The sequence below is a fragment of the Macadamia integrifolia genome, unplaced genomic scaffold (assembly GCF_013358625.1).
Source record: "Macadamia integrifolia cultivar HAES 741 unplaced genomic scaffold, SCU_Mint_v3 scaffold2462, whole genome shotgun sequence".
In the NCBI taxonomy this organism is placed as follows: domain Eukaryota; kingdom Viridiplantae; phylum Streptophyta; class Magnoliopsida; order Proteales; family Proteaceae; genus Macadamia; species Macadamia integrifolia.
The window spans coordinates 1-13,857 of record NW_024868732.1 but is presented as its reverse complement, the minus strand read 5'-3'; the positions used below and the strand labels follow the sequence as shown (position 1 = coordinate 13,857).

The 13,857-nt window shown below is 36.7% G+C and overlaps 1 protein-coding gene across 1 annotated transcript; it reads left to right on the top strand.

The window, feature by feature from the left end:
- The first annotated feature begins 1,628 nt into the window (after nt 1-1,628).
- On the top strand, nt 1,629-13,755 carry LOC122066554 (probable methyltransferase PMT14). Its single transcript, XM_042630372.1, has 5 exons — nt 1,629-2,021; nt 3,375-4,044; nt 5,049-5,259; nt 6,375-6,657; nt 13,239-13,755. The coding sequence occupies exons 2-5, from the start codon at nt 3,406-3,408 to the stop codon at nt 13,738-13,740; spliced, it is 1,635 nt and encodes a 544-aa protein (XP_042486306.1). The 5' UTR covers nt 1,629-2,021; nt 3,375-3,405; the 3' UTR covers nt 13,741-13,755.
- Nucleotides 13,756-13,857: the final 102 nt, after the last annotated feature.

Below are 13,857 nucleotides of genomic sequence, written 5' to 3'. Positions count from 1 at the left end.
CATGGTTTTAAGTATCAGTGCGTATCGTGCCGTATCGGCCGATACGTATCCATATCGGTAGGTATCGGCACGATACATACCGATACGCTACGGGGAATTTTGGGCCTCTTTTTGTGTATCGGCGTATCGTACGTATTGTATCGTGCCGTACCGTATCGGTACCGATACGTATGATACTCTACGATACGAACTTTTGAAAATCTGAAAATTTTCGAGAGTATCGGTACGTATCGAAGGTATCGTGTAGTATCGAGCCGTATCGTACTGTATCGGTACGATACGGCTACTTAAGTGTGAATTTTTTGTTGTTTGAAACAAACACTTCACATTCTCACCAACAGTTTTCTAGATTTTTTATATGTTATGTAAAAACAAGTGTTCTACAACTTCCATGGAAATTTTTGATTTTTCTCAAAAAAATATATTTTTTTAATTTTTTTATTTCAAAATTAATTTAAAAAAAAAGAAAAAAATCCCCAAAATTTTTTTTTTTTAGAAAATTTAGTTCATTCAACTCTTAAAAATAATGTCATAACTTATAATTACTAAATACATGATTTCAAATGAAACCCACATTTTTTCCCCAAAAAAGTGAGGGTTTCAATTTTTTTTTTATTTCTCAGATCTACTCAAATATATTGGTCCACACTTTGTTGATTTTTTATATGTTCTTTAAAAACATTTAATCTACAACTTCTATAAAAAAAATTTAATTTTTCTACAATGAATGGGAGACCCACTACCATAAATATTTCGACTAGGGTAAATATTGTGCTTATATTCGACAAGTGCAGAATATCATCGTAGTTGCTCCTATTGAAGAAGAAGGTCCTTAGCCAAGGATTTGAACCACCACGACACTCTTCACGGCACTCATCACAGTGGCAATGGCAATGAGGAAAGAAAAAACTGTAAGAAACTCAAACCTCATCATTTTGAACATTTTCAACTCAATATATTTGTCTATCAATACGATACCCTCTACTTAAGTATTTATGCATTCTACATGTTATATATAGTTTTTTTTAACTTTTTTTTATGCAAAAGTGTATAAAAATGTGTTCCCTATCCATTTATGTGCGTATCTTTAGCGTATCTTAGCGTATCTTCGATACGATATGATACCCTTCGATACGTATCTTAATTTTGACCCACCGATATGGCGACCGATACCGATACTTTAATCCTTGATCGCATATCATTTTTGTGCAGCTTATTCATGAACCCTCTCAAAAAGGACAAAAAACAGAGATAATGTTATATGTTTGGGAGCGTAGCATATGTAGAACACAATTCCAAGGAAGAATAAAACAAAATACAAAATGAATTGCAAGCCCATGCGTGAGTAGCCATGTTGGATGTTACATTATGTAGGATTGGTCATGTACTCAACACACAAGAAGGTGTATTTATATAATATGGGCAAGAGAATACTGTCCACCCATGCCCTCAATTCCTGACACAGTTGAACGTAAAATACCCAGCTCACGGGGCAGTTGGGTCTTTTTACCTCAAGCATGGGAAATAGTAACACTAGACGGGCAGCGTTCTTTCTCCCATATGAAATGATTTCTAAATCTGAAAATATGAAAATATCACAGGGACAGGGTTGGAAGCAAAAGTTGAGACGACAAGTACGGACGGCACTGTAGTATCGAGCCTCCGTTTTGAAAATAACGGTACCGACAAAGGTCCGATAGAAAACTAAAACCGAACAATTGCAGTCTCTGCCCTGTGCTGGCCCTGTCCTCTTAAATCGTTTTTCTTCCTTTTATCTCTTTCTCTCGTAGAGCTGTGATGGAGAACTTACGAATCTGTTTGTTGCTTTGTTGAGCACTTGAGCTTGTTCTGTGTAATTTTTCATCATCTTTAACTTTGCATGAATCATTGTTTGATAAGTACCGGTTTGTGTGTCAAATTCCTCGTCTATTGTTTCAATTCAAATGGGTTGAGAGTAGTTGAAGACAAGACACTTCAGGCCTGACGTTAGGGCATGATAAGTGCTCCTTTTGATTGCTGAGGTATATCTCTTTCTAATTCTTATATAGATTTGCGCTTTCTTTTTAATTCCCACTTTTTTGTTTTTTGTTTCTGGTGTTTGTTTGTTCTTCTTGCTTAATGTAATAGTTCTCTGTTTTTATGCTCTCTTTGAAATGCATTTGTTAATAACTTTCTTTATCCCTTTTAACTTGGTGAGGTGGGTGTTGAATTTGGGTTTGGTAGATGAAGCTAATTGTTAGGAGCCTAGAATTTATGCATATCAATTAAATCTCAGACCTTGTGATTTTAACTTCCTTAATTTTGTTTAATTTAACCCCATAGAAGATCATTTACATGCTGTTTCAAATTTCAGCTTTGGGGTCTTCGGTTGCTGCCCCAGTTTACATGGTAGGAAATAAAAACTTCTGTATCACATTAAAGAAGGTTCTGTAAGAATGCAGAGTAATACTAGACCCAGCCTCATTTTTTGATCATTTGACTCTTAAAAAAAAAAACCAGTTGTTTGAACATTTTTTTGAACTCAGCCACTTTGTTCTTTTTGTGATGCTTTATTATTTATGGGATTACTAGGACTGTTGATAACTTGGGATCCAAACTTTCAACTTTCGAAAATCTGAGTTTGTTCGACTCTAGCAACACTGCTGGGAATGAAGAGAAATGTGAATTGGTTTGTTAAGAACTACTAAGCCAGAGGCTCTCCATCAAACCATGTAATTCGTACCTTCCAAATTTATTGCAAAGCAAACTTATCCTCCAACAGAAATTTGGTTTTATGGAGCTTCTTAATAGACTGCTTTTACTGTATTAAACATCTTTCCATACAATTAGTCATCAAAAGTTAAAACATTTTAAAGAATTAAGAAAGAAAGGAATAAAATGTGAAACTCTTCGTCAAAGAATATAGAAATGGGGGTAACCACAAACAGATAGCTCGTTGAATGGGATCTTTTAAAAGTGGTTTCAAATTCCTAACCATACCAGAACCAGAACCATAGAATTAAGTTGGTCTGTAGAAAAGATGATTGGTTTGGAACATTTTTCATATCTCTTTAGATGTCTGGAGTTACAATTGTGATATTTCCATGCGTGAACTCATGAGGGATTTTTTATTTGTAATGATTTTATATTGGAATGTTTAATGCATAAATAGATCAGTATAGTTGTAAGTGTGTAATATTTTAATTCTAACCTGAATTCATCTGACCAAGTATATATTATTGTGATACAAGAGTGATTTTAATCTCTTTAAAGATTAGATGACTTATATGTGAACCAAGCAGGCTAAATTAATTTGAATGCCTGGTTTTTTTTTTTCTCTCTCTAAACTATATGCACTATAACCTGTTGTTTTCTGTCTTCTAACTTCCTTGCAGAATACTAGTCAGGAACCATTTCAAGCATATCATGGGCTCAAAACTGAACTCAGGAAGCAGTAGGACTTGGAGCTTAAAGCGTATGTTCATCATTATAGGTCTTTGTGGATTCTTTTATCTACTGGGGGCATGGCAGAGAAGTGGTTCTGGAAAGGGAGATACCATAGCATGGGAGGTTATTAAGCAGACAGATTGTGGCATCTTGGAAGGTTTGAGTTTTGAGACCCACCAAAACGATGGTACTTTACACTCTTCTGAGGCTAAAGTTGAGATGTTCAAGTCCTGTCACCACCAGTACACTGATTATACTCCATGTCATGAACAAAAGCGTGCGATGACTTTTCCACGGGAGAATATGGTGTATAGAGAAAGACATTGTCCATCGGAAAATGAAAAACTGCATTGTCTTATCCCTGCACCCAAAGGATACATGACTCCATATCCCTGGCCAAAGAGCCGTGATTATGTGCATTATGCAAATGTTCCTTACACAAGTCTAGCAATTGAGAAGGCTGTCCAAAACTGGGTACAGCTTCAGGGTAATGTGTTCAAGTTTCCCGGCGGAGGAACAATGTTTCCTGAAGGATCAGATGCTTACATTGATGAGCTTGCATCAGTGATCCCAATTGCGGATGGCACTATTAGAACTGCGCTGGATACGGGTTGTGGGGTATGTTGGTTCTTCAAACTTAAGCTTTCCTGACCATTAGAATTCAAGGCTTTACTGTTGTAGCATAGAGCACTAGTCATTTCTCATTGAATAGTCAGCATTTTTATTCATACTTCATGATGTGAACTTGTCTCCTTTTTATGTTGCATATATGCATCTATAGAGTCTTGCAATGATGCAGGTATGTAAGTACCATTGTCTCAAGGATCAGTGCTGCAGGGTGGGACCAGATTGGTCCAGGCAGGGCTTCTGGGCTGAGAAGGATTGCCCGTTCAATTGACATGATCAGACAACCTAATTTCAAGCCACATGGAGAAGCAGATAGATCTGCCAACCTACTTTGTAGGATTGTGACTCAGACTGGACTGATCCTTGACACCATGGGTCTTTCAGTAGCAGGGAACCTTGCTGTGGAGATAAGGTTCAACTTATTGACACTTCCATTTCTATATCATTTCACACCTAGAACAGAGAGGTGTAAGAAAGGTTCAACTGAAGACACCCCACCATATCTTAAGAATTTGACATTTACTCATGTATGGATAATATTCATCCAAATTTGTGCTTTAGAGTGTGGTGGACATGCAGGGGAAGGATCTACTTTAAAGGTCCTATGAAGAATTTGCATAGAAAGTCAATTGGATGGTCCTAGCCATCAAATATCTGGATATTTTTCTTGTCCATTTACTTTTTACTTTGGCAATTTCAGTAAATGCAATATCTGAAAAGTTGTGTTTAGCAGCTGACCGCACCATGGGCTAGCCCATACATCCACTGCACGAGTTGAATACCACTTAGTCAAGTAGAAGTGCCAACCTGAGAGCGAGGCCTAGTTGAGTTTTGAGTTGGTATATCTTCTGAGACCCATATATGTTGGGGCCATGTATATTTAACATATGGTTAATTTTAGTTATGTATTTCATGTAACGGTAATTGTTGATCAATCTCAGTTGATGACCTTGTCATTGGTGGTTGCTGGACTGACTAACTCAAGCATGATATAGGTTGCAAGCTGGGCTGCATACCTGTGGAAGAGAAATGTAATAACCATGTCATTTGCACCACGGGACAATCATGAAGCACAAGTACAGTTTGCTATGGAGCGAGGACTGCCTGCTGTCATTGGTGTTCTTGGAACCATGCAGCTTCCATACCCATCAAGATCATTTGATATGGCTCATTGTGCTCGGTGTTTGATACCATGGACATCAAATGGTAAATGTCATTTTATGCCTCCCTGTGATTTAAAGGCCTTAGATTTTCCATTTTCATTGCAAATACTTGGGAATGCACTGTATAGAATTTTAGTCGATGCTCTATTTCTTTTTCTTTTTCATTTCATGTTCCTCTGTGTCATCTTATAGATATAAACCAGTGTCTTTATAGATTTCATCCTACTTCTAAAATTTTTTGGATGATTTTTGAAAGCTAAAGAATAATAAGGTTGGGGGGGGGGGGATCCTTCAATTTCTGTACAATTATCGTATATCTAACAAGAAAAGTTGTCTTTCTTATCTTCTCCAAGCTCTTGTGAAACTATATTGAATATTGCATCAGCTTGTTGGACATTAATAATCCCCCCTCCACCGAAACACAAATTTCTCTACCAAAAAGATTTGAGGGAATTTTCCTAGGAGATTTTAGAGGGGGTGGGGGTGGGGGCAAGGGCATCTTATGGCCTTCAGTGTGCTGTTTTACTAGTCCATGACCGACTGATAGTGGCCAACTCAACACTGATGAATTGATCATGGAGGTGGCCTTGATTTTCCTGTTTTCCCTTGGGGGGTGTTCATCTTGTCAAGCCCAAGAAACGGCCTAGTTCCGGTGAGCCCCAAAGGTTGGACAAGAAACAGGGGAGGAGTTGAGGGGGACATCTCTTTAGTCTCACATTGGCTAGGGGAAAAAGATTGGGCTAGTTGATAACTCTAAGCATCTCTTCCATAGTCACAACGCATTTTAAAGCCATAAGGCCCATGGGCCAAAGTGGACAATACTATGGCTTGGTGTAGGGCCGGGGCGTTACACATCTAATAGTGGAAGTTACTCAACCATGGTCATTGATTGGCTTACCCTTGGATTCAAATCCCTTGATGGTATTATCATCTATTAGAAATGGAAATCCTAATGTGGGACCAGGGATGGCAATGAGGAAATCTGTACTTTCACTCAAATCCTGTGTTCTTTTCCCTTTTATTACTTCTCTTTATTTCTGCCATTTTGTTGTAGGCTCGTGCTTTGCAGGCTTATCTTTTGATTGCATAGATGGGATTTGTTATATTGGGAACAAGATTTAGGTCATTTTCTCAGACTAGAAACTGTTCTACATGCAGATGGAATGTATCTGATGGAAGTAGATCGAGTTCTCAGACCTGGTGGATACTGGATCTTGTCTGGCCCTCCCATTAACTGGAAGACCTACTATAAGACATGGGGCCGGTCTAAGGAGGACCTCCAGGAGGAGCAAAAAAGGACCGAACAGTTGGCTGAAAATCTTTGCTGGGAGAAGAAATATGAGAAGGGAGATATTGCCATCTGGAGAAAGAAACTGAATGCTGATTCTTGTGATATAAAATCCACAAGTTTTTGCAAATCAACAAATGCTGATGATGTTTGGTGAGCTTTCTTTTCAAACTATGTTAACTTCTTGACGTTTGTGCATTGGTCACTAGGGGTGGGAAAACTGGTTCATGATTGGACGATGGGTTGGTCTGGTACTATGATTGGTTGTTTAATTCAGAACTGGATTCTGGATAGACCTCATGTGAGTGTCTAAATTAAAGTGCAGTAACCTGGTGTAAGTGTAGCATTCTCCAGCGATCCTGGGAGGGGTAACTTTCTGCCTTTTTCGATTTTGTGTAAAGTGGCTGCCCTCTGACTTGAACCCTTGTCTTCTAGCTGGTTCAGATTTGTCCATATCTGAATTAAAACATTTATTTATTGTAGTTGCACAGATTTTGTTGTGTACATGGAACCCTTTATTACATTTTATTTATTCAGATTTTGGATTATTTAAACGAGGAACTACACATTGAGCTTTAAATAATGCCAACAATGCCATTGTCGTGGTTTGAACTCACATATCTGTATTTTTTTTTTTTTTTTTTTGGGTTGAACATATCTGTTAATAATTACATATTATGGTTTGTGTTTTTGTCCCAAGCCCGAATAAAGGAGGGTTGGTGCATCAGGTTGGCAGCCGGCATCATAAAAACAATGGCCAAACCCTTTTGCATGGATCCTAGAACTTTATATTTTTGACCTTATGCTAGGACGTTCCTCGGAAGAAACGCGGTGCACTATGAGGTGTAGTAAATGGTGAGCAAGAGTTAGCTAGGCATCAACCATATGTGACACACCGCTTCGGCACCCTATTGCAGTGACAAGTGAGCAAGGGTTCTAGCACCATGGAAGAGTGCATGTAAAGAAGTTGTTCCAGAAGTGTAGGATAAAATTAGCATCTTGGAACATTGGAACTTTAACAGAAAAGACTTTATAATTTATAGATATAAAAGGGTATACCCAGTGCATGAAGCTCCCATTACTGCAGGGTATGGGGAGTGGTATACGTATGTGGCCTTACCACTCTTTGTGGAGAGCTGTTTCCTTGTTCGAACTCAGGACCAAGAAATTTCAATAGAGCAACCTTATAGTTGCACTGGTGCCCGCCCTCTTAGAATTGATAGATATAATGCCGGAAAAAAAAATTTAACATAGCTTGTATACAAGAGACTAGATGGAAGGGTAAAAAAGCTAAGGAATTAAATGACTTTACACTTTGGTTTACTGGTGATAAAACTAATAGAACGATAAAACTAATAGAACTTGGGTGGGAGTAGTATTAGATAAAAGTTAAATAAAAAAAGTTGGTATAGATGTTAAAAGAATTGGTGAGAGGGCAGTATCCATCAAACATGTATTAGGAAAAGAGGTAATCAATATAATTAGTGCTTATGCACCCCAAATGGGATTCGATGAAAATCATAAGAAACAATTTGGAAACACATGGATAGATTAATTCAAGAATTAGTCAAGGAGAAATGATTATTATAGGAGGAGAAATAAATGGACATGTTGGAAGAGATAGTAGAGGTTATGAAAGAATTCATGAAGGATATGATTTTAGAGATAAGAATGAGGAGGGGACTTCAGTTTGCAATTTGCTATGCCTTATGATCTAATAATAGTAAACACATGCTTTGAAAAAAAAAAAGCTTTGAAAAGAGAGAAGAACATTTAATAAGATTGTAAGGTTATCACCTCTGCAATCAGTTGTTAGAATCAATACATGTAGCAAAATATTTCGGCTTTGCAAAGGTTGAAATGAAACTGGGTGGGACTTAGAAGTAATGCAAGCTTTTGACTGAAATTTCAATTGACTCAGTTTTGGTACAAATAGTGTGTGCAAAAGCACTTTTTCGATCATAATGGGTCAAATTTTGACTCTTTTCATGAGTTTCGAGTGATTTCCATAGCTTTGGTATTTTTGGCCACATAACCTACTTATCTTGGTGGAGCAAAGTGTTGGGGACTACAGATGACTACAACGCATCTACAATGACAATTTGCCACATTTTAACAAGATTTGTGAAAGACTCAAACTTAGAGGTATTATCCTTTTCCCCCCAAAGGCTTTTGAGCCTTCCCGGAACTCTATGTGGTACTGATATAGTTGAAGCAACAATTTTGTAAGGGTGTTTTAGCTTTGTTTATGCACTTGTACTTGACTAGTTGTAACACGTACGCATGTACTTGTAACACTTTGACATTGTGTGATATTGAATGGTTTTTCTCCATTTTGTAAAAGGAGAGAGCCTAACCATGCAACATAGATTTATGTCATAAATATGTTTTAAGATGGTAAGTTGTAGGAGTTGTGAGATTATATACATAATCCCTAGGATAAGATGGTGGAACTTAAAAAGAGAAAACATGAAGACATTTAATGATAAACTATTAAAACAAGAAAGGTGGGACTTCAATCGAGACACTAATGTGAGTTGGGATGAGATGTACTTATATGAACAATGTAGTGAAAGAAGTTCTAGGCGAATCTAAAAGAAAACAACATTCATCTAAGGGAACTTGGTGGTGGGGTGATAAAGTTCCAACAACCATTAAGGCTAAAAATCTAGTTTTAGAATATGGCAAAGGAATAAGATTAAAGAACATCTAAAAAGGTATAATTTTGCTATAAATGAAGCTAAGAAGATATTAGGGAAACCAAGAACAAATAAATATGAGGATCCCTATAATATTTTGAGTTCAAAGGAAGAGGAAAAATATATCTATAAACTAGCTAAAATGAAGGAAGGAAAGGATAGAGATTTCAACCATATTAGATGCATTAAAAGTGAAGATGATAATGTATTAATAAGTAATGAGGACATTAAAGAGAAACTATTTCTAAAATCATTAAATGAAAAGAATACAAGTAATAATGGTTTAGAAGGTTGTAATAACCATCATGAAACCGCAGGTCTTAGATATGTACGAAAAATTAGGGTGTCTGCAGTAAAAGAAGCTTTAAAGAAGGTGAAATATGTAAAGCAATAGGTCTGGATTGTATTCGAACAAAGGTGGGGAAGAGTTTAGGAATTTGTGGAATAACTTGGCTAACTAAGTCATTTAATAAGATTTTGAGCACAAGAAAATGCCAAATGAATGGAGGAGAAGCATTATGGTCCCAATTTTAAAGAAATTAATGTGTGATATTTAAATCTGTAATAAATATAGAGGAATAAAACTTATGAGCCATACTATGAAATTATTGGAGAGAGCAATTGAATCCTTTCTAAGACAAGAAATTAATATTTTGGATAAACAATTTGGTTTTATGCCAAGAAAATCGGCCACATAAGCTATTTATTTTATTGGAAGACTAATTGAAAGATTTAGAGAATGCAATAAGAGTTGGAAGTTAGGATATTAGGGTTAGAGAGGAGGAATATGAAGAGAAGAGAGGTAGGAAGAAGAGGGAGAGAAGTTGAGAGACGAGAGTAATGGAAGAGTGCAAAACGTGAGTGAGCTGAATGCTCTCCACACCTGTTTAGCGTTAAGATAGGGAAATTTACATAATGCCCCCCGTGGAGGCCAAAGATGAAAAAACAACTTAAGACACCTTAATATAAGGGCAGTTCCTAATGTACCCCTACTATATATTACATAAACTCCAATAATAAGGATCTTCATATTGTCTTTATTGACATAAAAATCTTATGATAGAGTCCATGGAGAGTTAATTTGGCTTGTATTAGAGAAGAAAAGTGTTTCGAATATTGTGAACGTCATTAAAGATATGTGTAATGGTGTATTGATTAGTATAAAAAATGCAATGGGCAGAGTAGTGAATTTTCAATTACAATTGGGTTACATCAAGGATCAGCTCTAAGTCCATATTTGTTGTGCTAATCATTGATGAGATAACTAGAAACATTCAAGATAAGATCCCTTGGTATATGCTTTTTGCTGCTGATATTGTTTTGTGGATGAAACAAAAGCAGAGACAAATGCAAATTTAGAATTATGGAGATTGACCTTGGAATCAAAAGGTTTAAGATAAAAAGAACGAAAACAGACATTATGGTCTGTAACTTTAGTAACAATAGGACTAAAGGGGAGGTGGTGAAATTTTATGACAGAGAATTATAATAGGGTGTATTAAAGCTTATAGTTAGAAGTTATTGTCTCTATAGTCTGTGAATTATTGTCTTTATTTGTAGTCTACTAGAGGATAGTTATGATCTATAGTCTTTTCTTAAAAGAGAAGTCTTGTGTTAGTGGTGTCTTTATCGTATTGTGTAACTGCCCTATTTTATCAATATAAATGAATAGTGTGGCTGAGAGTAAGGGGATTTTTTCCCAACTGTAAGCCTTCTTCTCCCTAGTCTCTCTCTCTCTCTCTCTCTCTCTCTCTCTCTCTCTCTCTGTTATCTTCTTTTCTTCTTTCTTTCTTCTGCTCGTCTTCTTCTTCATCATTGATTCCGTTGTTTTATCTGATTTTTTCCACATGGTATCAGACCCAAAAATCAGGTGTTCGAAATTTACTGAGTGTGAGGGGTTTGTGTTATGTGTTGTTATGCCCCTACGTGCTGTACCCCCTTGATGGTGCCACCGCGTGAGAGCTTCATGTGTAGAGTAGTGTGTGTGTGTGTGTCTGTGTGGACCTGCATGTGCCAGGGGGCATAGTTTTTAAGGTGCTGCTAAGGCGTCGCCTTACCAGCGCCTTGGCGTTGATGCGGTCTAGAGATAGTAAGGCAGTGCTCTGCCTTACGTGAAGTAGCTCCTTATGTTTTTTTTTTTTCAAAACACATTTTAAAATTACTTGATGAAGATTCCAAATATATATTTTTTATTGGTAGGTGTATGATTTTTTTAACACTTGAGATGTATGAGATCAGCTTTACTCTACCAAAAATAACCAAAACAAATAATACAAAAACACAATTCACAAACAGGGTTTGGATTTTGTCAAGGATTTCAAGAAAGGGCTTTGAGAGGGAATCAAGGAACAAGGAAGAACCACTGATCTAGGCGACCATTTTGCTCCGGGCAGCAGTGAGTTTGCTTCGGCAGTGGTGAGTTTCATTCTTCTTTGACAGGACTAGAAATATAGTGGATGACCTTAGGGCTTAGACACTCATTTTGGCATCATAGTGGTAAGTATAATAAATAATTGTATTTTTTATGTCTTCTTTTCTTTATATTTATATGTTAATATGTTATGATGATTGATGATTGATGATTGATGATTGATGATTGAATATTGATGATTGATGATTGATGAACTTAGCTTATTCACTTTATCGATTGTTTTCTTGATGAATATCTTACATTGGTATAAATATGAACTTTTAATATTTATTTAACATATGAGTAATAGGATTCAATTAGGATTTGAGCCAAATAGACTGGTTTTATAAAAAAATTACACAGGAACGCTTTAGTCAATAAGGCGACGCTTTATGCCCGTCTTATCGCTAAGGCGCTCCGAAAGACCCTCAAATGCCTCCGTCGCCTTACCGCCTTAAAAACTATGCCAGGGGGTGTTGTATGTTGATATCCATTGTTGGGGCCCTTACTTAGCAACTTGAAATTTTAGGATAAGTGGTTGTAACAGGGTGGATGAAGTGGAGGGGGTTGCGTTTGGAGTATGTGATCAATGTATTTCTGTAGAATTCAAAGGAAAATTATACAGAACAAAGATACAACTAGCATTGATGTATGATGCTGAATGTTGGGTAGTGAAGAAACAAAATATAAACAAACTTACTGTAGCTGAAATGAAGATGTTGAGATGGATAAGTGGTAAAGCTAGAAAAGAGAAAATATGTAATGAACAAATCGAAGCTAATATAGGAATAGCTCCGATACATGATAAGTTGCAAGAGAGTTGTTTGAGGTGGCATGGATGTGCAATGGAGGCTTTTTGAATGCTCTAGTTTAGAGGGATGATTTGATTCAGTTTGAAGGAGCTAACAAAGCTAGGGTTATGCCCAAAATGACTCCAGGAGATGTGGTGAGGAGACATGCATAGCTTAGGACTGGAACAAGTATGGCTTTAAATAGAACTGATTGGAAAGGATCCATGTAGCCAAACCCATTTAGTTGAGATATGGCTGACTTAGAGTTGAGTTGTTTACTCCCATTAACTATAAGTTATAGCTTGGACATAGATAATTAAGTAACTAAAATTAGCTTGAAACAAACACACGAACATAGATTTTAGACATGAGACTTTTGTCCGAAGCCTGGGTTGGAAAAGTTTGATTCTGTTGCCAACCTGTTGTTAATTGGATAGTTATTTCTTATGAGCATAAATATTCTAGAGATAAAATTTTCATTATCATGGCGAAATTGAGTAGGATGATGGCAGTGATCGTAACATTCTTTAACGAGTGAGAAAGCTGTGATTCGGAAAAAAAAAAAAAAAAAGTAGAAGAATGATAATGGTTATTTGGTCTTTGGTTGTCCATTTCAGATATCAATGACAGAAGGATCTTGCATTTTTTTTTTTCCTCATCATATTATGTTTAGAACTTTATATTGTGTAGACTACTCAATTTGGATCTTTCTGCCATGAAGTCTACAAGTATACCGAGGAGTTTCCTCTCTCGTCTAGAATTTCTTTCTTAAAGCTCTTAAATTGGCATTCAGGTTTCTTATATATCTATCTGACTTTTTGTGTTCTATCCTAGGTACAAGAAAATGAAGGCATGCATAACCCCTTGGCCTGAGATCAACAGACGAAAGAAAGTAGCTGGAGGGGAGTTGAAGAGATTCCCAGATAGACTTTTTGCAGTCCCTCCTAGAATAGCTAAGGGATTTGTTCCAGGGGTCAATGCAGAATCTTATCAGGAAGACAATAGGTTGTGGAAGAAGCATGTAAATTCTTATAAAAGGATCAATCAATTAATTGGAACTGAGAGATATAGGAACATGATGGATATGAATGCTGGGCTTGGAGGTTTTGCTGCAGCACTTGAATCACCAAAACCATGGGTAATGAATGTTGTGCCCACCATCGCTGACAAAAATACTTTGGGAGTTATATATGAGAGGGGATTGATTGGAATATATCATGACTGGTATGTTATTTCCCCCCTCTATTTTCAGCATATAAATTTCATTTTTATGGAGAAGAGTTGCCGTTTGAATTTTAAGCTTGATTTTATCTTTATCATACTTCAGCATATCTGATTAATCATTGTTGTGAGCTGAATATGGTGGGTTCATGCATGAAAATTGAAACTCTGGAGTTCGAGAGATTATAATGAGCAAAATCTGTAATGACGTCTTCTTTCAGGTGTGAAGCCT